Source organism: Protopterus annectens, chromosome 4.part1 (genome assembly GCF_019279795.1).
Source record: "Protopterus annectens isolate FY-2018-M chromosome 4.part1, PAN1.0, whole genome shotgun sequence".
Classification (NCBI taxonomy): Eukaryota; Metazoa; Chordata; order Ceratodontiformes; family Protopteridae; genus Protopterus; species Protopterus annectens.
Window position 1 is genome coordinate 436459372 of NC_056734.1, and position 20241 is coordinate 436479612.

At 44.2% G+C, this 20241-nt stretch overlaps 1 protein-coding gene across 2 annotated transcripts in view; it reads left to right on the forward strand.

Annotated features, from left to right (window-relative positions):
- Positions 1-20241, forward strand: part of CUL3 (cullin 3) — a 2974786-nt gene that overhangs the window by 1750623 nt on the left and 1203922 nt on the right. For both annotated transcript variants that reach the window (XM_044070245.1, XM_044070246.1), the window contains exon 9: positions 2453-2623. In XM_044070245.1, the coding sequence (XP_043926180.1) occupies positions 2453-2623 (171 nt within the window). The remainder of the gene's footprint in view (positions 1-2452; positions 2624-20241) is intronic.

A 20241-nucleotide genomic window follows, 5' to 3' on the forward strand; every position in this document is an offset into this window, starting at 1 on the left:
AAATTAAAGACAGAAATGTAATCAACACGACTTTAATCTAACACAAAATTTTATAAATCTCATAAAAGCCTATTATTGAAAATGTAATGTTTTAAGTACCAAATATCTAAAGCAGACATTCAAAGACGCATTCACCTGTGTCCAGAAGAACTCCTGCAACCAGACTGATAGGATAAAGTAAAGCGCCTCCAACTTTAGACATCTGTTTGCCAAAGAGAGAAAGTATGACTAAGCTCTGATATTTTAAAATATTACTGTTCCTCTGTTTGCAGAAGGCTTGTGGTAATGCAGCAGTAGCATAGCTACTGATGTGATTACTGAAAAATTGTCAACATTGTAAAAGTTAGAAAAATCAGAAATTGATGTTTAATCATAATGCTTCACTGTTTAGTTACACTATTATAAAATGTAAACTAAAACTTTAATCCGCAAAGATAACTTTTTCAGTTCAGCAATAAAAAGTTATGAGCTTTAAAGTTGAAAATTCAACAGCAACTCCCCAATTACAAGGAACAACCACATAAAGGTACCACCAAAAATGACCAACAAGCAGTTTTAAGGTGAAAATTGCAACAGCAGTGCTGATCCCCACTAGCAACCACACGGTGATTTTTCTTAATAATCAGCAGGTATTCTTAACACAAAACAAGCACCAGTCACTGGGATACTCTGTTTCTCAATGATAACCTTGTAAAGGTGCTACCAATAGACAACAGCAAGCAGTCTCGGGCAACAGGGGGGAAAAAAACGATTACTAGGTCACCAATTTAATCCAGATCCAGTATGAAATGGAGTAGTTTCAACAGTGAAACTACCAATGGAAATTGACATAAATCTGAGGAAGCAGAAAGAATAAATATGTGACTAATAAAAACTAAGGTAGTGGCTGCCAGCAGTTGCCGTTTTTAACTCATTTTCTCTCACTCTCTTGTAAGACCCTGAAAGCCAGATGTGATTTCAAGTAAGTTCTCCTTCAAGGCCACTGTCTCAAAGTGGAATGCTTTTACGGTACCAGTCAGGATTAAGATTGAATTGGATGGACTGGGGATCATTCTTTATATGTGAGTTATGTGTTTACCATAATCTTCAGCATTACCCACTTTTCTTTCTCTGACATGATGTGTGGAGGGGGGATGGGGGTTATGAAGATTTATATTGATATAGTCTTATCAAATTGTGCTTCACTCTTGAGCAACTCAGTATTACAATCTGGAGAGGAAGTATGTGATGTGTTATGGGCACAGAGAAGTTGTAACGTGGGAAAAGTTTTTAGATGCCAAGCTGTGGTCACCTCCTAAAGGTTTTGAACTGGGTAGACTGTTGATTATCTAGATCTGTTAGCTTACGTTTGCATTTTTGCATATATCAAAATAGTTATACACTTTTCTCGGGGAACAGAAGATACCAAAAATTATTGAATTTTGATTAGTGGAGTGGATGAACCTAAGCTAGGACCCAGCAAGTATACTGTCCTCTTAAATCATCTGTTGCTGTAAGAACACATCTGTTATGTTTGAGAATTTAAGTAAGCCTCTCCCTAGTTTGGCTCATGAAGCTGAACACATTGAGGCATAGGATTTCTCCCATATTGACCTTTCCACTTTGTTCTCAAAATATAGAGGGAACAAATGTCTTGTCTTCGTAATGAAATATGGATGGTCTTGTATAAGTTCATAGACATACGTATAGGTGAAGGTGGTTTAGAGAAGGAAGGGCCCAAGGAGAGGGCTTACAAAAAAACATGTCTTTCCTAGTCTGTTGCATAGATATGCCTTTGTCTGAGTAGGTATTGTGTTAATATTCTGATCTCTTGTATTGGATGTATTTCTCACTTTTAATGTTGTAAATGTACTAGTTCAAATTTACAGCAGTTTAGAAGATATTTCTGCTGATGTTAGTAGGATAGAAAACCCCCATATCTCAAATGGTTTGTCATAGACATTTGTGACGTCATTCTGTTAACCAAAAGTATGTGGTGTTCCATCTCATTTGAATTAAATGTAGTTTAGTGTTTATTTCTGAGTTGAGGGCTAAATTGTTAGATACCTGCATTTCCAAACATATGGCCAAAATGCTAAAGTCATACAGTATAGCCTAAAAAAGCTAGAAATGTCTTATACACGCTATTATCTGCCTTTTTTATTCTTCTACTATGATTTCTCACTCTGAATAAAATTTATATTTTCAAATTTTGCAAGTGGCTTCTGATTTCATATCCAGAAAATAAATGTACATGTTTGAGCTGCCCTCACAGAGGACTCATTCTGTCTTTAGACAATAGTTTTTGCAACCCTTTGGTTGTTTTAATGTGAATGATCATGTGATGTAAAGAGTTGCATTCTCATAGAAATTAAGTCATGCTTATTAATCACTTGGAGCAATGACTTAGTGTGATGCATTTGTGTTTATGCTAATCAGGTGCATAATATATATTTGTGCTTTTGTTTTTAAGCTGACGGAACAGGAAGTGGAGACTATCTTGGATAAAGCAATGGTTCTTTTTAGGTTTATGCAAGAGAAGGATGTGTTTGAACGGTATTATAAACAGCACTTGGCAAGACGACTTCTCACTAATAAGAGTGTATCTGATGACTCTGAAAAAAATATGATCTCTAAGCTTAAGGTGAGTAATTTTTCACCTGTTTGTACACTGTTGATAGTAAAGTTCATTGCAACTAAATCCTGACTTCTGGCTTGGGTAGGGATCACATTTAAATGATGCAAATATTAGAATATTCAGTGAAAGTAAATGAAGGTTTTATTTCAGTAAAGCTAATCTGTACATGTAACATAGTTGTATTTTATGGGGAGTTGTGAACAAAAGCTAAACGTTTGCAGTAATGTATTGATCTTCACAGTCTCTGCTTCACTTACATGGTTAGAGGTGATGTATAATGTGTACTTCAGGAAATTATCACTTTAGCAGCAAGTCATAATTGTAGGTGCCCCCCCCCCATATTTGCGTTTTCACCTTGAAAAGCTTTATTAGCAGTACAGTATTCTCATTGAAAGCCTTTGATGGTCTTTTGCCAGCATTCTGCGCAACCTATGTAGGTACTTAGCGACTGCTGTATAGCCAGTATTACTAGGTAAAACTAGACCATCTTTTGAAGAAAGTTGTATATATCCATCTCATTATCAAAGGAGTTGTGTTCCCAGATAGAAAGCTTTTTTGTACAAAAGGGACTCAATATTTTTACCTAAAGCAGCAGTGGAAAGGGAAAACAGTCTAGTAATTCAGGTCCCATGCAATTAGAAAGATAACCAGAGATCTTCATATTGTCTGTTACCTCCCTCTTACCTCTTTCCTTCTCTCAGTATTGTTCAGAATAAAATTTAAGAGTCACGTTGATAACAGATCTTTATAGGCAGAATTGCAGCAGAGGTAGTAAAGACAACCACAAGGCCTTCTACAGTTATGTAAAGAATCTCCACGGCATTACCCAGACTTGCTCTGAGCTACTGCACAATGGTACCTCCTATACCGAGCCAACAGATATTGCCAATATACTGGCCCACAGATTCATTGCCAACTTCACCCCCCCCCCCCAAAGGACCAATCACAATACAAGTAGATTGCCAGGCACCCAGTGTTACTGCTGCACAGGTTAAAACAGCTCTGTCCAAGGCCAAAAATACAGCTTCTATGGGACCTCACAATATCCCCGGCTGTGTTCTACATGAACTACAGAGTGAACTGGCACCTCACCTGTGTGCCCTGTTCAATCACAGCTTCACCTCAGGCCTTGTCCCTACCAAATGGCGAACTGCTGCAGTCATCCCTCTCCACAAGGGAGGAGTGACTACAGATCACGGGAACTATCGCCCCATTAGCCTGATGAGTCTGATATGCAAAGCTGTGGAACGCATCATCATGGACCTAATAAACAAGGATGTAGGGAATCTCAAAACTCTGGAATCCTACACAGTTTGGTTTTGTAAAGGGTAGATCATGGCCACTCAACTTGGTCGACTTCTTTGAGTTAGTCACCAGAGCTGTGGATGAAGGCAAGGTGGTTCATACAGCCTATCTTGATCTGTCCAAGTACTTTGATACCAGTCCCCACTCAGGAATCATAGAAAAAGTCCCTAAGCTGGGCATCAACCCATATATCACTAGGTGGGTTGCAAACTAGATGACAGATAGAACCCACAGTGTGAAAGTAGCTGACTCCAAGCCAGACTGTTGACCAGTCACGAGTGGAGTCCCACAGGGATCGGTCCTGGGTCCTCTCCTGTTTGGTATCTACTTGTCTGAAGTCCAGGCCAACACGAAGAGAGTCTGGCTGACAAAGTTCGCAAACGATTGCAAGTTGAGAGCTATTATTAACTCCTCAAGTGATGTTGACATCCTACATAAAGGCCTCAATGAGACCAACAACTGGTGTCAGAACCATGGCCTTAAGCTCAATGCAAAAAAACGTAGTCATCCCTTTGGGAAAAACTCTGTTCCATTGACTTACCACATTGATGGTAGTCCACTGAACACAGAAGGCATTAAAAGAGATCTAGGAAGACAGGTTGACAGCGACCTCTCTTTTGACCACCACATTGCCACTGTGGTCAGAAAGTCCTATGTGACACATCGCATTACTAAGGGTTTTGCATCCAGGAAGAAAGAGGTCATTGTCTCCCTCTACACTTCCCTCATTAGGCCAATCATCGAGTACAGTGCCCCATTTGGCATGTACCTCACTAGACAGCTGCAACAACAGGATCGGCCCCAAAAGTACCTCACAAAGAGGATCCTAGGCCTTAAACACTTGTCCTATATGGACAGACTCAAAAAACTCCCAACTATTCTCTGTCTCTCATCGCCTACTTAGAGGCGATCTCTGCTTGACTTACAAAGCCATGTCTAACCCAGCTCTGTTAGAAATACTACATCTAAAGAAATCCCAGTCCTTCTGTACCACACGCTCCAGAGACCTAACCCTTATTACCACAATCAGCATAACATGCTGGAAGGACAGGTTCATAATCCAGAGACTGCCCATGCTATGGAATAGACTTCCCATACATGTCAAGCAGAGCACCTCACAAGACCTCTTAAAGAGAAATCTTGATGAGTGGATGAGAAATAGAAAATTCGCCCCGAGGATCACTCCAGTGGCTCTACTGAACAGAGGCAGTAGGAACTAAGATCGGTTGGCATGATGCCAGGGTAATCCTATGGGCTAGGTTTGTAAAGGCTCCAGGGCCATTAGCCTAGTACACACCTATGAACCTGTGACCTTTGTAGGCAGTTGTGAGGACTTAGCTAAAGAATATCTTCAGATGCCATAAATGCAGATTGTTCCTTAAACTTTTCTCTTTGCAAGTACAGCAAGCTTTTATAATTGATTAGGTGATTTCACATTATATTGAGACGTTGTTGCAAAAAATACACAAGTTCCACATAATGTGCCACCATTTTCCTTTTTCATCTTTGCTATTTGAATAAACCAAAGACCCCAGAATATTTACCAAATGTTTGACTTAAAATATAGCCACATGTCTGAAAGTTAAACATTTCATCTCTTCCATCTGTGTAACTGTGTTTAATAGTGGCAAGGCCAGCATAACTATTAATCTGATAAGAGGAGGTCACATCTTTTGTAGCCTTTGGAGACTGACTTCAGACATTAGCACTGCTCAGCAGATAATGCTTTCCTTGGCTGCCTGTACTTTACTACTTCCCATCATGCATCACTCATCTCTCTCACACCATTTTTAGTTGGTCAACAGAAAATAGCCTCAGGCTACTTTTCATTGGGGAAGAAAGTTTAAAAGTGTAGAAATGTGTTTTAAATGGGAGATGTATTTTTCTCCAGATGTTCTTCGTGTTTCACTGTTGCAGTCATTACATTTGGGTTATCTACTTGCAGGTAGCCCTCAGTTGGCCTGATTAACAAAGTCTTGGGTCCTGCATCGGTTGCTGTTCCTTCTTCCATGATGTCAGGTCGTCAGGGGTATAAAACATGCAGCCGACGCCATTACATCAGTCTTTCTTGCCATGCGGTACCAGAAGCAGTTCGCAAGTGCCGGTCGGCCGACTCCTGAAATTTTCATTTTCAAGTTTCAGAACCAAAGTCTTCAACTAAAAGCTAAGTACCCCGTTGGGGAAACTTTTTCTTGCTCTTAACCGATGTCAGTAAAAGTAAATAATTGCATTACTTCTGGAAAGCAAATAGCTCAAAGATTTTCATTCGTACTGTATTCCTTGCCTGCGGTGGTGGTGCTGCGGTAGCATTGTCGCCTCATAGCAAGACGTTGTCCTGTTCGATTCTCAGCTAGATCGTCTTCTGTGTGGAGGCATACATGAATGGGGCGTGCCTTCGTTGAAGGTTGTGCGTCAGGGCTGGTAACCCGGTACGTAAAAATCCACTACCAATCATTAGCGGACCGCAGTTCCGCTGTGGCGACCCCCTAACCAGGAAAAGCCGAAAGACACAAACTGTATTCCTTGCCTAGGCCCTGACCACGACGTACCTCACTGTCGGTTTTGTGCCTTATTTAAACCACAAACTATCCGTCGTCTGTATATTTACGCTTCTAAATATTTTGGTGCTTGGTTCAATTATCCTGATATGTCTTTGATCAGCCTTCCAACTACTGACATTCTGAAAAAACGCAAAGATAAAGACAGAGACAGGCTGCTTAGGTCCAAAACTGCCGACGACGCTTCTCCTAAGCCAGTCGCCAGTTCGCCGGTATTCAGTGAGGCACTTTCACAGCCCTGATACCCGCTACTTCTGATTCGCAGGCCTCTACTGAGACCCATACGGTGTCCGGTATGCCGCGAGATGCTTCACCTGTGGAATCTGCGGATGTCTCTACCTTGGATGGGTCCAGAGCCGTTGTGCAGGCACCGGCTTCCGAGGGTCTATTCAGGCCTACTGACTTGTGTATTAAACTGACGCCATAGGTTCATAGGTTCATACTAGGCTATCTGCCCTGGGGCAATTATAAGCCTAGCCCAATTCTGTATGGCTTACGCCACCCCTTGATTTGAGTATACTGTGCCCTTTTTAAGGTTTAGTTTACTGTGCCTCTGTCTAATAGTGACACGGGAGTAATCCCTGGGACAAACCTACGATCCCCCATCCATTTATCGAGATTCTTCTTGAAGAGATTCAGTGAGGTGCTCTGCCTCACATGAACTGGAATTCTATTCCAGAGTGAAGGGAGCCTCTGGGTTATGAACCTGTCCCTCCAGCAAGTTCTATTTATTTCTGTGCTGAGGTTTAAGTCCCTCGCGTGTGGCTCTAAGGGATTTAGATTTACTGAGGTGGAGCATGTCCATTAATTCTGGATTTGACATAGCTTTGTATGTCAGGCATAGATCACCTCGAAGTAGGCGGTATGCAACTGAGTAGAGCTGGAGTTTTTTTAACCGAGCAGCATATGGTATCTGTTTGAGACCCTTGATCCTCTTGGTGAGATACTTTTGGGGTCTTTCTAATTGCTGCAGGTGTCGGGTAAGGTACATCCCAAAGGGACATTGTATTCTATGATGGGCCTGATGAGGGATGAATAAAGGGGCACGATTACCTCTCTTGATCTAGATGTGAAACCCTTCGTGATGAGGTGGGCTATGTAGAAGGTCTTTCTAACTACTTTGGCAATGTGGTTTTCAAAGGAGAGATTGTTATCAACTTGGGTCCCCAGGTCCCTAATAACTTTCTCTGTACTTAATGGGTTTCCTATGTGGTAATTTGTGGGCACATTGTTTTTGCCAAAGAGTATGACTATACATTTTTTGGCATTTAGCTTTAAATCATGGCGCTGGCACCAGTTATCTGTCTCTGTGAGACCTTTTTGAAGGATGTTTGTGTCAGCTGAAGAGTTGATTATGGCGCCCAGTTTGCAGTCGTCTGCGAACTTGGTGAGCCATAGTCCTCCCACGTTTGCCTGTACCTCGGAAAAGTATATACCGAACAAGAGTGGTCCCAGGGCAGAACCCTGTGGGACGCCACTTGTGACCGATTTCGAGTCTGACATGGCTCCAGCAACTCTCACTCTGTGAGTTCTGTCTTTGAGCCAGTTTGCGACCCATCTTGTGACATAGGGGTTTATATTTAAGCTGGATAGCTTATCTATGATGCCCGAGTGGGGTATTGTGTCAAATGCTTTTTCAAGGTCCAGATAGGCTGTGTGGACTACCTTCCCTTCATCTATGGCTTTGGTGACTTTTTCAAAGAAGTCAACCAGGTTCAAAAGGCAGGATCTGCCTTTGACAAAGCCGAACTGGGTATGATCTAGTGTCTGTAGGTCCCCAATGTCTTTGTTTATGAGCTCCATGATGATCCTCTCCATAGCCTTGCAGACTAAGCTAGTCAGGCTTATGGGGCGATAGTTTCCAGGGTCCGTAGAGGCTCCACCTTTGTGGAGTGGGACCACTGTTACTGTACGCCATTCTGTGGGCACATATCCTGTAGTGAGGCTGAGATTGTATAGCTGTTTTATTTGAGGGATTAGTTCCTCTTGTAGTTCATGTAGGACGCACCCTGGGACGACATCTGGTCCCATGGAAGCAGTGTTTTTTGCTTTGGAGAGGGCAGCCTTCACCTGAGCATCTGAGATGTTTGCGAGGCAGCCCTCTGCCGGGATAGATACTTGCTCTTTTGGCTTCCGGGATAGATACTTGCTCTTCTTCTTCAAGGCCTAAATATCGAACCATGCCTAAAAAACTGACATCCAGACCACATGGTCAGGCCTCTATGCCTTAAAAACAGATAAGAATGGCTGAAGACCTTATTACTCTAATCAGGGGAAGCCAGCCTTCCCCCTCTAAGAGACCTAGGACTGAGTTTGTTTATGATACTTCTGACCAAGATTCTGGAATTTCTGTTTCCTCTGATTATGTGGATTTACCCTTATCTACCTATGAGGATTCTGATGCTGAGGACTCTATTTCCTCTGCTTCCCCTCCAGAGGATTTCTCTTTTGGTGAAAACTTGCATACTCTCAAGGAGCATTTTCTTTGGGAAAGTCAGGATTTCTCTGATTCTAAAAAGAGGCTTAGGGATTTCTTACTCTTACTCCAGCACAGGCCTTTAGCCATACCTCCTGTACTAGAGATTGTTGTTGATGCATTTGCAGAATCTGGCTTGGCCCCTGACTCCTTACCTCCTGCTCCCAGGAAAACCTGATAGATATTACAGGGTTCCTGGCTGACTCTCACAAGTTCCTTTTCAAAAATCCTACTGCGGATCCTACCGTATCAAACCATTTCTTACCAACAACACAAGATCAGCCATTGCTCGCTCCCAACATCTATCCATTCTACTCTATGCATCTCCCATTCTGACTAATCTCAACAAAACTGAACTAAGCAAAATGGAAGCCTGCTATAACAGAATTGCCCGCTTTGCTGCAAATTGCTCATATAGAACTCATCACTGTACTGCTTTGAGACAGCTCCACTGGCTTGAACTGCCCAACCTCCTAACCTACAATCAGCTCTGCCTCTGTCATTCTATCTACTATCTCCCCAATAAGTGTCTTGCCCTCAAAAACCTAGTACATCACTCAGCCAAAAGGCCTCTTAGATCATCAAGCAAGCTACTACTAGAAGTCACCAACAACTACAATAGCTTTGGAGATGCACTATACAGTAGTTCAGTGGCTAAAAAATGGAACTCTCTCCCCACTAGCATTCAAAACACATCATCCAAAGCCTCCTTTAAAGACCTCATCAGGCAACCTCTCAAGCAAAGTTGGCAGTGCCATGATTGCTCCCCAGGCTAGTGAAAGCGGATAAGGTACACATACTGAACCTAGATTACTTGATTAAGATTGAAAATTATTCTCACAAACACTGGCTAATCTACAATGTATGGTACTGTACCTGTGTACTATGTATGTATTCTACCTATGTTCCAAAATTCAGCTGTACACCACAAATCCATTAAGTACCTTTATTTTTAAATATTTTTTGTTTGTTCTCTCCACTGTAACTGTTGATGTGCTGCATACCACTGTAAAAACATGTATTTTGTAATTTGTGTGTATACTGATAATGTCTAATTGTATCTGTAATTTTTCTATGTGGAGCTTTTCTCCATGGGCCTCTGCTGAAAAAGGGCCTTTTCGGCTCAGTCAGACACCCCTGGTTAACAAATGTAAAATAAATAAATAAAATAATAATTTCACAGGGGCCCAAGGGCATTAAAGCTACTACTGCCAAAAATCCTACCCCCTCTGATAGAGACTCCAGGGCGTTGGATAGATGGGGTAAGAAGGTATATACTTCTGCAACTTTGGCCATTAGGGCCTTAAACTGACAGTTTCTTATGTTGAAGTATCAGCAGCATATTATTGGATTACTTAAACAGAAAATGATGTTTCCTGATTGTGCTGAAAATAAGGATTTACAGGATTTACTGCATTCAGCTGAACAGGTTGGAAAACATACTTTGCAATGTGGTTTTGACTCTCTAGAGGCATCTTGCAGGGCTGCTGTAACTGGGTCTTTACTTAGAAGGCATGCTTGGCTTAAGGAGCAATCCCTACCAGATCATGTTAAAGCAAAATTACTGGATGCTCCCCTAAACCAGGACCGCCTGTTTGGCAACAAGGCAGAAGAAGTTCTTAAAAAGATGGAAGAAAAGGCTAAATCTATGCAAACTGTTAAAGATTTTTTTACAAATACAACTTCCAAGATTTAGTAGGCATTGGCCTTACAAGAATTGGACCTTTCCTGCCTCTTCCAGACCTTCTCAGTCCAAACCCAGATCCAGCAGAGCTCCCAGGCTGCAGTCCCAGGGTACGCACAGGACTAAGCAGTGGGGGGGCCATCACTTCCAAATCTGGGAGTAATAAGACTCCCCCCTGTGGTAAACAGTCTCAATTATTTCCTTTTAAAATTTCCAAGCACTTATCAACTGACTGCCCCTTCGGGGGGAAAGATTGCTCTTCATGCAAAGAACTGGGAACTCATTACCCAGGACAAATGGGTTTTAAATGGTGTCCCAGGGATACAGATTTCACTTCCACACGCGGTTGGCCAGACCTACCCCAAAATCAGTGGGCAGAGGCCCAAAACCAAATACTTTCTCTCAAGTATGGGGGCTATTCAGTTGGTACCAGAAGAGGAAAAGGGACAAGGTTTCTACTCGAGACTTTTCCTGGTACCCAGAAAAGACAATTCATGGTTGTCCTATCCTGGACCTGTCTACTCTAAACACCTTTTTGGAGATTCCGAAATTCAAAATGTTGACTCTTCACCAATTGCTTCCTATGCTAGGCAAAGATGCCTGGTTGGCAACACTAGATTTTAAAGAAGCATACCTGCACATCCCAATTAGGGAATCTTGCAGAAGATACCTACGATTGAAAGCAGGCTACACATGATATCAGTTCTCTGCACTGCCCTTTGCCTTATCTACTGCGCCCAGGGTACTCACGAAGTGCCTAGCTCCAGTTATTGCATTTTGCAGGCAAAGAAATATTCATATACCCATACCTGGATGATTGTCTAATTCAGGCAGAAAGCCAGGATATACTTTTGAATCATCTGGCCTTTGTACAAAGGGTTCTAACTTGTATGGAGTACACCATAAACGAAAAGAAATCACACCTGGTACTCTGTCAACAAATTATAGTCCTGGGAGCAAGCTTGAGTACAACTACCCAGATGGCTTTCCTCATGCCAGAGAAACAAATTCATTTAACAACCTACTTCAAACAAGTGGCCACAAAAACCCTGATATATGCAAGACAAATACTGCAAGCCTTGGGGTTCATGGCCTCCTGCATTCTTCTAATTCCATATGCAAGACTGCATATGAGAAAACTACGGTGGTATCTAAAAAGCGTACGGTGTCAACATTCTCAGGATCTAGAAGCAGTGATTCCTACATCTAGAGTTCTTTTGGTGGGCAGAGGCCTGCCACCAAAACAAGGGACTACCTTTCACACCACCCTCTGCCCCCCAAACCCTAACAACAGACGCATCATACTATGCATGGGGGGCTCACCTGGCAGGGAAGAGCATTCAGGGCAAATGGAACCCAAGTCAAGTGCACCTGCATATCAATCAAAAAGAAATGTTAGCTGTACAGAATGCTCTGACAGCCTTCAAGGACCACATTCTTCCAGGACAACTAATGATAAAGACGGACAACACCACTGTTATGTGGTACATAAACAAGTGGGGGTACACATTCTTACCCCCTCTGCAGACTAGCCATGGCATTGTGGAACACAGCCTTGAAGCTACCAAGTGCACCTACAAGCTCAATTCCTGCCAGGAAAATTAAATAAAATTAAATACACTGACAGACGGACTAAGCAGAAACCTCATGGACCCACACGAGTGGACACTGGAACCAAGGATTTTCAACATGTTGACAAGCAAATGGATGAGCCCAGATATAGAACTGTTTGCCTCTCCCCAGAACTACCAATTGGACAAATTTTGCACAAGGACTCCCCACAAACAAGCCTGGAAATTGGATGCTCTGTCCTTCAGCTGGAAAAACCTGTCAGTCTATGCCTTCCCCCCTCTGCTCTCCAAAGTACTACTAAAAATCAAACAGGACAAACCAATGATGATTTTGACTGCACCAGACTGGCCACGCCAACACTGGTACCCCCTCCTGCACAGTGTGTCACGGTTCTCCCCATGGCACCTGCCTCAGACTCCTTCCCTGTTGTCTCAGCAGGAGAACCAGATTCTGCACCCTCAGCTTCTAACACTGAACCTGGCAACCTGGCTAATTACATAATCTCTCCTTTACCATCCCTCAGTAAATCTGTGATGGATATCATTTTAGTTGCAAGGAGGCCTAGTACTAGAAAATCTTATGCTGAAAAATGGAAAGGATTCTGTGCCTGGAATCAGTCTCAAGGGATGAGCATAGCAGCACCCAATTTACCTCAGATTTTACAATACTTAACTGAGATGCTTCACAGGGGCCTGTCTTTTTCCTCCATCAAAATTCACGCCACAGCCATTTCAGCTCATTATAACACAAAACCTCCTCTCTTCTCTCATCCATTGCTCAAGCAGTTCCTCAGAAGGGCCAAAAATTTGAGACCACACAGGAGAGCTCCAACCCCAGCCTGGGACCTTAACTTTGTTTTGAAGAAACTCATGCTACCTCCTTTCGGGCCAGCTGCTACTGCAGACTTAAAATTTCTTTCTTGGAAAACGGCCTTCCTTTTAGCAATCACTTCAGCAAGAAGGGTATCTGAATTACAGGCCCTTATGGCAGTGGAGCCTTTCATCATCTTTCATGTGGACAGGGTGTCCCTCAGAACCAATCCATCCTTCATGCCCAAGGTGGTATCCAGTGTGGCTCTTAATCAGTCCATTAATTTGCCAACCTTCTTTCCCAATCCACAGAACAAAGGGGAACTGATACTGCATTCCTTGGATGTGCAAAGACAACTTAAATTCTACTTGGACAGGACTAAACCTCAAAGGATATCTGAACAACTGCTGGTGGCATTTGCTGCAGTGGCAGAGGGGAAGGCTATTTCAAAGCAAACCATTTCTAAATGGATAGGCCATTGCATTCATTTCTGCTAAAAGCACCATGGAAAACCTATCCCTCAGGGGATCAGACCTCACTCCACCAGGGCTGCATCTACCTCTACAGCCTTTCTCAGATGCGTCCCTACCAGGGACATCCTAGAAGCTGCTACCTGGAGTTCTGTACATACTTTCACCAAGCATTATCATTTGCCAATTTTCTCTAAATCCAGGGCCTTATAGCTGGTCCTAATGCTATCTAAATTCCTCCTGCCAACCGTAGCTTTGAGAATCTACCCAAATTCAATGACTGCAACAGTGAAACACGAAGAACATAGTACAGTTGTGTACACTTACCATAAATGTAGATGTTGGAGTGTATTCACTGTTGCAGTCCTGGTTACCCTCCCTCCAGCCCCCTTACTTCTTTTGGCTGTACCTCTACTTTCCTTTACTATGCTTAAAAGCTTTTTGGTGTATTTGCTTTTTTGTTGGAGGTATACCATTGTATTTTTACATTTAATTGCTTCCCATTAGGAGGCACCTGACATCTGGGGCAAGAAAAACTGATGTAATGGCGTCGGCTGCATGTTTTATACCCCTGACAATCTGACGTCATGGAAGAAGGGACAGCAACCGACACAGGACCCAAGACTTTGTTAATCAGGCCGACTTGAGGGCTACTGCAAGCAGATAACACAAATGTAATGACTGCAACACTGAACACTCAACATCTACATTTATGGTAAGTGTACACAACTGTACTTTTCATTAATTTTACTTTTATAAGAACCCTTTTGTTAGAAATTTTCTGACAGATTTACAACTGTATCACTTTCCTGTGCCAGTTGTGGACCTCTGCTCATCCATCCTCCTTGCAGACGTCCGTACTTGTTTTTGGGAAATATGTTTGCAGTCAGGCCATTCTACTTTGCAAAACATGTCAGAACCTCTCTTCTTCAAGAAAGCTATATCCTAAGGTGGTGATCTTCATGTTAATCGCTGCTGAAGTATCCTTAACTTTATGGTTTATATCCTGCAAGGGATCTAACAGACAGCTTCCAAAGCTTCAGGGCACCTTCCACAAGACCAAATTGTCAAACAGCTCAAGCTGAACAGAGTAAAAGACAAGTTTTGGCAGAAGCCCTTCATTGCTTTACTGCCACCGAAAAGTACTCTCCACTGATGCTTTTGAGGATCATTGTATGTACTTCTATTCCTATGTTGCAGTATTCTAGGTGTGGGATTTCCTGCTCTCAGGCGATTTGTAAGTCTGCTTCAATACAAAAGCTTTAGTTTGGCTGCTGTAGTGTGCTTGGGACATCACACGTAGGGCCGTAAACCAAGGGGCCTTAAATGTGATGTCTGCACGCACAATCTTCAAAACTTTTCAGCCGCATATGACATTAGCATCGTACGTTTGCTTCTTCACAGACATTGCATCTTAAAGATAAGTAGCCCGCTGGGTTTCAAACTTTCTTATTTTTGACAATTGTTATAGCTAACGCTTGGTTGTTGTAGACTTTAGCTGATGTCAGGAAAAAAGGGAAAGTGCCAATGTGGGCGCCAGTTATCCCACAAGGATGCCCATGATAGGTGTGTTTTTTTGCCTAGGCCAGGAACACTATCACTCTTCCTGCGCTATTTGTCAATCGTTTGTACCTAAGACCTTGTGCAGCTTCGAGAACCAGCGCCTCAAACGGTTAACCCTTAGGGTGGATCCTGCATCGGAGACAACACCTGGACCTTCGTGCAAGAAGACCAAGTTTCCTAGGCCTTCTTCACCTGCTGCACCAACTGCCGATCTAGGGGTTGAGGCACGCTTAGAGGATCCGTCGACTGCAGTGCCGTCCCTCGAAGAAGCCGTTTTGCAGCCAATGACCGGCACGTCCCCTGAACTCACTCAAACATCGAAGTTCGTTGAGGGGGAGCCAGTTTCGGTGATACCTCCAGACTTCAGATGTGCTAATCTCCAGACCTGACACCAGGCCATGCTCTAATTCCTTACCAGCCAAAAAGAAGCAGAAAACTAAATAATACCTCCTCTTCTTCAGAAGTCACACCAGATTGGCAGGCCTTCACTTCCTCTCTCATGCAGGCCTTCATGGCCCTTAGACCTTCAGCCTCAGCCACTTCCACCCTGCCTCTTCTGAGCTCTAGGCCAGTCTCTGCTTCTTCCCTCCCATCCATAACCCCTCAGTTCAGGGAAGAAGAACATGCCTCTTCTTTCTCTTCATCAGAGAAGTCCATTTCTTATTATTTCCCAGATTGCCTACCCCCAGGAATTTTACTCTCTGGATGAGGAATCTGTGGAGGGAGACTCTCGCCCTGAGGGCAGTACTTTTGGTGACACCATCAACAAGATGGATTACTTTAAATGGGACACTTTCCAAATGACTGACACCCAAAAAAAGTACTTTGAACTGCTGCAAGTGGAATCACCCACCCCTTCAGCAGTTCCCCCTTTTCTGCCTGCTTACTTGGATGCCTTCAATGCGGCCTCTAAGGCCCCTGACTCCCAGCCTCTGGCCCCTAAGTGTCCTGACTGCTTCTATAAAGTGGCAGAGGACCACAAATTTTTAGTTAAGCCACCCTTGACAGACTCAGCTGTTGTTGCCACCACAGCAGATAAGCAATCTAGACTACTGCCTTTTGCCTCTCTACTACCCACTGACAAAGACAAGTAAGTACATGGATAGGATGGGTAAGAAGATGTACAGTTATTCTACTTTGACCCACATGACCAAGTATGGATTAGACTTTTCTGTCAAGCCTCCTCCATGCTGGCTTCCTTGCCTGACAGTCCTAGCAAGACGGACATCTCATCCCAACTTTCCTTGGCCCAGCAGGTAGCTATGCATTCCATAAGGTGCAGCTACAGTGCTGCAGAAGCATCCGGCAGGTCTGCAGCATCTGCTTCAGCCCACAGGAGGTACTCATGGCTAAGACTCCAGAACCTCCCCGAGGACTTCAAGGCTAAAATCCTGGATGCCCGTCTGGACCACAATGTGCTGTTCAGAAAACAATCCGCTGACCTTTTTAAAAATCTACAAAAAAAAAATCAAAGCGTTCCAGCACATTAAACACCTGCTGGTGTCGCCCATACCCAAGTATTACAAGAATTACCCTGCTAAAGCCACATTTGTAAAACGTACTCCTCAGCCCTCCGCTTCCAGGTCCAGGAGGGGGGGCCAGAAGACCTACTAACTCCAGATCCTCTGCTCCACCACAGCAACCCAGACAGCCCTTTCAGGACAGAGGAGACCCCAGTAATGCGTGACTGCCTCCCCCACCTCCTCCTATCAGCCCGCTTTTCCCGTTGTCTCTCCCTTTGGCAATCCATCACTTCAGACCAGTGGGTCTTAAACATTATCCAAAAAGGGTATGTCCTATCCTGGAAAGAGAAGCCACCCAGAAGAGTCATCCCTTTACACCCCAAAAACCAGGCCCATCTCATGCCACAAGTTCTTGCAGATCTTCTACAGCTAGGCACCGTAGAGCCCATTCCTCCAGGACAAGAAGTAAAAAGGTTTTATTCCCTTCTCTTCCTGGTCCCCAAAAAAGATGGCCTCTGGAGACCCATCTTAGATCTGTCCTTTCTAAACCTTCATCTTCAGGTACCCTCCCTCAAAATGCTGTCTCTCCCCACCTTACTGCCTCTAATTCCAGCCAAGGCCTTCATGGTAACCCTAGACCTAAAGGAAGCCTACCTGCACATACTCATCAGGAGTTCCCACAGACAATTCCTGTGTTTCTCTGGCCCTTCCTCTCATTTCCAATTTACTGCCTTGCCCTTTGGTTTATCCATGGCCCCCAGGGTCTTTACAAAGTGCCTGGCCCCAGCCATTGCCTTCTGCAGAACTCAAGGGATACAAATTTACCCTTATCTGGACGACATCCTGATTCTGGCAGAGTCCAAGGATGCTCAACTAAAGCATCTACATTTCACCATGTCCCTTCTGCAGAACCTAGGATTCACCATCAACCTCCCCAAATCCTGTCTGATCCCAAGCAGGACAAGATTTTCCTCGACTGCAGAATCAGAACAGACACAATGAAGGCCTTTCTACCTCAGGACAAAGTTCGTTCTTTAACTTCCCACTTCCAGGAAGCTCAGCTCTCCCGAAAGGTGACGGCAAGGCATTTTCTTCGCCTCTTCGGTTTGAAGGCAGCAACCATCCCCATTGCTACCTGTGTCAAGGAATGCACATGCGCAAGCTGCAGTGGTTCCTGAAGAGCACCTGGTCCCAGCACCTACATCCCCTAGAGCAGGCCATCCCCCTCCTTCCCTGTGTGAAAACAGAAATCAACTGGTAGATCCAGCAAGTGAAATTGAACCCAGGGCTCCCACTACAGCCCCCAACCCCAACTCAAGTTATGCATACAGATGCCTCAGATTCAGGTTGGGGTGCAACTCTGGCCTCTTACAAGATTCAGAAGTGGCATCCCTCGCTTCAGGACAAACACATCAGTATCAGGGAAGTGACAGCAGTTTTCTTAGCTCTACAGACCTTCATCCCCCTTCTGGTTCCAGAGGAGCTCCAGATTGTCACCGACAGCACCACGGTGATGTAGTACGTCAACAAGCAGGGAGGAACAAAGGCCTATCAGCTGTGCAGTCTATCCCTGCTGATATGGGTCTTAGCCTCCCGGCTCACCTTTATCCTGCAGGTGGTCTACATCCCCTCACAGGGCAACCACCAAGCAGATCTCTTGAGTAGGACCTCCTCGCCTCAACACGAATGGATGCAGAACAGGGAGGTGGTCTTAGACATAGTCCACCGGTGAGGTGCTCTACAAATAGACCTGTTTGCCCCCCCCCCCCCCAGAACAGGCAACTACAGAGCTTCTGCTTAAAAACCCACTCCCCTCTAGCATGGAGAGTGGACGCTTTCAGCATCTCTTAGGAGGGGAACTTCCTTTATACCTTCCCCCCATTCCCACTGATTCAGAAAGTCTTCCGGAAAATCCAGACGGACAAACCAAAAATCTTTAGTGACTCCCTACTGGCCAAGGCAGCACTGATTCCCCCTACTTCACAAACTAGCCAAGGGCAATCACTTCAAGTTACCCTACAAGGTGGACCTACTGTCACAAGACAAGGGAACTCTCCTTCACCCACAGGTACAGATGTTGTCTCTGACTCTGTGGGTGATAAACTTTTGATTCCTCTCAGACACCACTACTCAGAGGACGTGCTTTCAGTCTTAAGCGAGGCAAGAAAACCTACCACCATAATATCTTACCTGGCTAAATGGGAAAGATTTGCAAAATGGTGTCTGCAAAAGGGAAGGGACCCCAGCTCTGCCGCGGTTCCCCTGGTTCTAAATTACTTGAGTCAACTGATAAAAAATGGCCTTTCTTATTCTTCTGTAAAAGTTCATCTCTCGGCCATATCAGCCTGCCTGGCCCTGGAACCCCCCCTGCTGGCCAGGCTCGACGTAAAGCTCTTCCTTAAAGGGGTCTTGCACATGAGACCACCTAGGAAACCTATCCCTCTGCCTTGGGACCTAAACTACATCTTAGAGAAATTAACCCAACATCCCTTTGTACCTGCCGGCCCTTCCTCTTTACAGATTTGTACATGGAAGTTGTCCTTCTGGTGGCTATCACTTCAACCAGAAGAGTGTCAGAACTGCAGGCTCTAATGGCCTGTCCCCCCTACACCATCTTCCACAAAGACAGGATGTCCTTGCGAACCAACCCCTCCTTTATGGATAAAGTAGTCCGTGATCTCTCCCTTAACTAATTTGTTCATCTGCCAACCTTTTTTCCCTCACCCACTAACGAAAGGGAGAGGATACTGCACTCCCTGGATGTGCACAGACAACTTAGAGTCTATCTGGACAAGACCAAGGCCACCAGAAAGACTAACCAGCTCTGTCTCCTTCCACCCCAGAGCCCTGGGCAAGGCAGTCTCCAAGCAAACCATAGCATGCTGGATCAGGAAAACTATTTGCTTCTGCTACTCTCACCATGGAAAGGAACCCCCAATGGGAATCGAGGCCCATTCCACTAGAGCTGTGGCCACCTCAAAGGCCTTCATGAAAGGCCTAGACACAGCATCCATTTTGGAAGCAGACACCTGGGTCCACTGCCCACACCTTAACCAAACATTACAAATTGGATCAAGTTTCCAGAGCTAGAACAGGATTCGCCTGAGCAATCCAGCAAGGTCTTGTAGAACCCTAAGCATCTACCACCACACTCTCCTCCTCTTAAGCTGTGGTATGCTCCCACACCTAGAATACTTCAACATAGGAATAGAGGGACATAGAATAGTTGTGTAAAGTCTTAGCATAACCATAGATATCCTCTTCCATGTTGCAGTATTCCTTCCAGCCCACCTGTCCCCTCTAGTCTTATAACTTCCTGTACTACCTACCTTTCAGTAGGTCTTCCAGTTACACACCTGTAAACAACTGGCATACCTCCTGCTGGGCCTTATTGTCTGCCTGTTGGCCTTCAGGTACTGAGGATTGTGTGTGCAGGCATCACATTTAAGGCCCCTTGGTTTATGGCCCTACGTGTGACATCCCATGCACACTACAGCAGCCAAGCTGAAGCTTTTGTATAGAAGCCAATGTACGAGTCACCTGAGGGCAGGAAATACCACACCTAGAATACTGCTACATGGAAGAGAAGGACCTCTATGGTTATGGTAAGAATTTACACAACTATTATTTGGCCTGTGCTTTCCTTAGCTGGGTGAGGAGTTCCCTTTGGAGAAAAAAAATTCTTTTTTTTTTTTGTTGTTACTGATATTTTATTACTTTCCT